The following is a 5,681-nucleotide window of genomic DNA, read 5'->3' as shown; positions in this document are numbered from 1 at the left end:
CTTCTGTAAATGGCAGCTGCTGGGCGGGGGTAGGGGGTAGTTTCACAGTCCTCTCTACACCCATCTCTGGTTTTGTTATCACTTTCCCTATTATTCCATGTATCTTTTCTATAGGATGTATCCCCAGAGTGGAAGTGGCAGGCATTGCAGAGGCTTGAACTGCTCACGTAGATGACCCTTCCTGGCTGGTTAAGAATGTGAGCAATGCCTTACAAGTCTCCTCCAGAGGGGAGGTGGCCGGTAGAAAGCAGCCCGTAGAAACAGGGATGAGGGCCCTAGGCTGCCTTGTGCCAGGGGAGAAATCTTGAAGTGGAACTTCTTGGTAGTAGGGGATGTCAGTACATACCCTCCACCCACAGGACACAGTGTTCCAGAACTGTTAAGGGTATTTGGCCTCTGACAGCTTTGGTAGAAGAGGGGACCTTGTAGAGGTTGAGAAGGCGGATGGAAGGGCCCAAAATGCTAACGGCCACCATCACTGTGTGCTCTGATGAGTTGCCACTGGCAAAGACAGGGTGTTTTCCAGCTCTGCTATGTATCAAGTCTTCTTCCCCTGTTATTGAGAAGCACCTGTGCCCTTCAGTTATTTTCAATACCACTTTCCTCCCTCAACTTCTTTTTCTCCTTTCCCTCCCCTCTGCGTGCCCCATCCTTCCCCACTTCCCCTGAAGTCTGACTGAAGGTAATTTTAGCCAAGCCTCACCAACCAGCCCAGATGGGTTAGGTGTCCCTCTGCAGCCTTCAGCTCGCTGCTCTGTAATTTCTGATTTTCTTAATCCCCAGTTCCAGAATGTAGGACCTTTATCTTGTTCAGCATTCTATCCCCAAATGCCCCCAAACACCACATAAAAGAAGACACTCAGCAAATGTTTAATTTATTGAGTGTGTCAGGGTATAGTTCTAAGTTACTACATTTGCATTTTTCTCGAGATACTACAATAGCTACAAATAGAGGTACAGGTCAGTCTTTTCTCTTTATACAATATAGACAAAAAGCACTGGGAAGCTAGACACCAATCAGCTATTCTTCTCGTGGTACCAGGTGATCCGTACTGCTGAGTTCCATCGACTCATTAATGTACAGCATTACAACGCCGCGTCATTTGTTCAAGATCACAGAATAAAACATGAAGTCTTCGATTCGTTTTACAAAACCAGCAAAACCCTACAACAAAATCCTACTGGAAAAAGGAGACCAATCTCATTTATAAACATCCATGTTAGCCGTATGTAAACTGTAACAAAACATAGCAAGATACAAAACCTAAATCCTAGTTACACAGATACAACTTCTAATTAACAACCTACTTATGATACTATTTATGACAGTAGCTTTTTCGCGACCACGAAGACCCTGGTGGCCACCTTGCCACCAGCCCTCACCAGGGGCTGATGCCAGCCGTCTCAGTGGCCCTGGCCCTGGCCCTCATACTGGCCTCCGCTCTGGCTTTCGCTCTGGCCCTGTCGGCCTCGTCTGCCAGGGCCTCACGGTACTGCACTGGCCAGTGCTGGGGTTCTTTCTTATGGAGTTTGGCCACGAACCCCAGGACCTTCATCTTGCTGATTTCCAAGTTGCTCCGGGGACCCCAAGAGAATTCACATTCCGGCGGATTGCTGTGAGGCACCTGCCTGTAACTGAGGTATCGCTGCTGCACAAAATCTTCCATAATAAGCCTCTTCGGGTACCCGAAGAGGAAGTGGTACTTGGAGGGACGCACCCCCAACCGACGTAGCATCTCCCAGACCTGTGTCTCCCTGGCACTATTACCTTTCATGTAGATAAGGCCCAAGATCATTATTAGGAGACCCAATCTGGGGCCATCTCCTCCCAGATCCTCCTCCTCCTCCTCCTCCTCAAGAGGTTTTAGTTTGTTGATGAGGATGTAAGTGTGCTGCTTGCGGCCTAGCTGTTTCAGCTCGAAACCAAAGACGTAGCGCAGGTGCTCTGCGGCCCTTGCGATGATCTCAGGCGACAGATCCTTCAAGTCTCCGATAACGTATTTCACCATCTCGGAGCGAGTGATGGGGCTCTTCTTCTTGTCCTTCACCAGCAGGAACTGCACCAGCTCGGCCACCGTCCGGTCCAGGCGGCGGTAGGCCCTGCGCCGGGCCGAGGCTTTGTCTGCCAAGGTCCTGGCGCCCCTCGGGGCGAGGGCGGGCTCTGCAGGCCCCTCCTCCCTGCGGGCGCCCAGATGCTCCCCGGGGGTCTCCTGCAAGAGGGGGCTCGCGGCCTCCTGAGAGGCGGCCAGGGCCTGGGTCTCACCGTCGCGGCCGCCATCCTTCTCCCCCTCGGCCCGGAGGGTTGGGAGGGCCCCGCTCTCGGGTTTCTGCAACATGTTTTCGGGCGGGCAGGTGCAGAGGGCGTGCACGGGCCGAGGGGTGTGCGAGCCGCGGCGGGGGGCGGGACAGAGGCTGGGGGAGCGGGAGGAGGACCGGGCGAGAGGGCAGAGGCGTGCTTTCGGGACGCTGAGCCGCACCGCCGCGCACGGGGCTCGGAACGGCTGCCGCAACGCCGCCGGCGCCCTCGACCCGCGCGCGGCCCCGGCGCAGCCTCCGTGTGCGCCTGCGCGCCGGGCCGCCGGGCCACTTCCGGCCAGCTCAGCCAAGATGGTGGCCCCCGGGCCGCGCGAGGCCCCGCCCCTTCCGGCGCCCTGCGGCTGTGGGGTCGCTCGCCGGGGCGGTGGGAGGTGTGCGCTCTGCGGCGCGTCTTCGGCTCCGGGGCTGGCGGAGGCCAACCGGCACTAGCTCCTCCGAGGCCTGCAGAATGGGAATGTGTTCACGGACTAGGCGGCAGGCGATAGGCGATAGGCGTGGCGTTTTTAGGCACGCCTTATCAACAAGTGCTTACTTTAAGTCTGTGTACCTAGGATTTTGAGTGATAATCCTGGCTCAGGTGCAGAGCGCGGGACGGGATGCCAGGGAGATCGACATGTGCCCCAAACACGCTGGGAAACCACTACTGGGAGTTGGGAGTAGAGTCCAGACCAGATCTCTTATCTGTACAGTCTCCCTCCCCGGTGGCCGTGGCGGTGGCCGTGGCGGTGGCGGTGGCCGTGGCGGTGCGAGGAGGATGGCCTGCAAGCAGGGACGACCAAGCGCTGGGAATCCAGTTTGGAGGCGTGTTAGAGGGCAGAATAGGAACGGAGACCTGGCGTGGCTCGGGCACTGCTGTAGCCCCGCACCAGCACAGTGCCTGGCACCTATACTATTGCATAAATATTGCAAGATGGTTGATGAGGGGGTGAGGATCGCAGATTCCACAGGGGTGAGAGGAGAATAGGGCTGGCAGGAAAGGGGTCACAGACTACTCCCATGACTTCTTTGCATACCCCCAGTTCTTGCCTCTTTCTCCTCACTTTCCCTCCCTCCTTGCTTCCTTCCTCTCTCTCTTTCTCTCTTTCATTTTGGGGCTCAGACTAAATGTCACCTTTCCAAAGCCTTCCTTTAAAAAAAAAAATAAATAATAAAAAACACAAAGCCTTCCTTAATCTCCATGCATGGAAGTTCTTTACTGCCATCCCTGAATCAACATAGCAATTTACATTTATTTAAGATCCTCTTATACAGACCTTATGTACTAGGCCCTGGTCCTTACCACTTTTCAAGTATTAGTTTGTCTAATTCTCATTAAGTCACTGTTAACATCATCCCCATTTTATAGATCTGTCCTTTCCCATGGTGTTTGCTATTTACCAGCTGTGTAATCTTGGGCAAGTTACCTAAACTCCCTGCCCCTCAGTTACCTTATCAGTAGGATGGGTGTAATAGCAGTAACAACAGTATGGAGATTATATGAAGTAATGCATATATAGTATTTAATGCAGTACTCAGCACATATTGAGTGTTCAACAAATGTTACCTATTATTTATTGCATATTTTAATGTGCTGATACTGTGCTAAGTATTTACACATCTAAGTCATAACAGCCCTGCTAGATAAGTGGTATTATTATCCCCATTTTATAAGTGAAGTAACACACAAAGAGGTTAAGTAACTTCCTCAACATCACGTGGCTCAACATCACTATATTTGAAGCATATAGTACGACTCTAAAGACCATGCTCTTAACCACTATATTAATAGATGTTAATTATTATTATTGACCATACTCTGCTTTGTATTATAATTAAGTGCTTATTCTATTACTCTCCAAAACCAAACATCCTAAAAGCAAGGCTGTCTTTAGAACCTCTCAGAGTCAGCACTCAGTATATAATTGTCATTGAATAAATGACGAAAGGCTTTTTTTTTACCACAGGAAATAACATTTATTTTAAGTAAATATCTGACAGATTTTTCTAGATGTAATCATGAGCTTTTCACTTTAAAAACTTCTGAAAATGTATATCCACTTATACTATATGACTTATAAAAACTGAAAGTGTGTGAATGAAGCAGAAGGACGTTTATTACAGTCTAGCTTGAGGCTGTTACTAGTTTCCATTGTGCCATTCTGTGTACAATATAATTTAGTCCTCACAAATCCCTATTAAGGGGGTATTATTACCCTCATTTTACAAATGGGAAAATAGTCACAGAAATCACCTGTCTCGGGCAGCCTGGGTGGCTCAGTGGTTTAGTGCCACCTTCGGCCCAGGGCATGATCCTGGAGACCCGGAATCGAGTCCCATGTCAGGCTCCCTGCAGGCAGCCTGCTTCTCCTTCTGCCTGTGTCTCTACCTCTCTCTCTCTGTTTCTCATGAATAAATAAATAAAATCTTAAAAAAAAAAAAAAAAAGAAATCACCTGTCTCAAACCAACTATCTGTTAAGAGCTGGACCAGTGATGAGAACCTAGATCTCTCTATTCTGAAGACTACTCATGACTGTACTCATGCTGGGCTGCCTGGTTATCTGTTTCTCCTGAAGGAAGAGAGAATCACTCCTACCTAGAAGGACAGTGCTAGAGATAAAACAGCCCATTTATATATTTCTCTCAATTCAAGCATTGCCAAGAAAGTATGCAAGAGATATGCATGGGAGGGAGCATACAGGAGATACACTGAATGGAAAGAATCTTGAGGTACGAATTTGCAATAATTTGACTGGATTTTAAAAACTGAATGACTAATACTGTGCACAAAAAAAGAAAGAAAAAGAAAGAGAGAAAGAAAGAAAGAAAAAGAAAGAAGAAAGAAAAGAAAGAAAGAAAGAAAGAAAGAAAGAAAGAAAGAAAGAAAGAAAGAAAGAAGAAAGAAAAAGAAAGAAAGAAAAACTACTGGTATAATACGGGATGAGTCTGGCAGACATTATGTTGAGTGAAAGAAGAAAGATACAAAAGATTACATACAGTATGATTCTGTCCTGTTTAATTGGATGTTCAAGACAGGTTAAACTAATCTATGGGGATAGAAATTAGGACAGTGGAGGTCTAGAGTGGGATTGACTGGAAAGGAGTATGCAGGAACTTTATGGGAGTGATGGATATGTTCTGTGTCTTGATTTGGGCATAGGTATTTGTCAAAACTTGTCAAACCGTTCCCTTAATATCTATACATCTCACAATATACAAATTATATCTTAAGATTATTTAAAAAAAGATTTTTAAAACCTAAATGAATAGGCCTTTAGATATAAGAGACAGGGAGAGGCATAAAAGGTGAATGACTTTGTTTTTACCATTTGCCAATTCCTGCATGCTACAGTGTTCTACTTAAGGAAACTAGACAATCATTTTTAGT

General features: G+C 47.9%; 1 protein-coding gene across 1 annotated transcript; it reads right to left on the bottom strand.

Moving 5' to 3' along the window:
* Positions 1-858: 858 nt before the first annotated feature.
* On the bottom strand, positions 859-2,576 carry MAGEF1 (MAGE family member F1). The gene has a single exon (XM_026007300.2). It carries the CDS (start codon positions 2,334-2,336, stop codon positions 1,380-1,382), a length of 957 nt encoding a protein of 318 aa, XP_025863085.2. The 5' UTR covers positions 2,337-2,576; the 3' UTR covers positions 859-1,379.
* Between the last annotated feature and the right edge of the window lie 3,105 nt (positions 2,577-5,681).

The sequence above is a fragment of the Vulpes vulpes genome, chromosome 3 (assembly GCF_048418805.1).
Source record: "Vulpes vulpes isolate BD-2025 chromosome 3, VulVul3, whole genome shotgun sequence".
Lineage (NCBI taxonomy): Eukaryota > Metazoa > Chordata > Mammalia > Carnivora > Canidae > Vulpes > Vulpes vulpes.
This window is presented reverse-complemented; position numbering and strand designations above follow the sequence as displayed.

Excerpts from the sequence above, each read along its gene's own strand:
- MAGEF1 (XM_026007300.2), bottom strand. The coding sequence starts at position 2,336 with ATGTTGCAGAAACCCGAGAGCGGGGCCCTCCCAACCCTCCGGGCCGAG.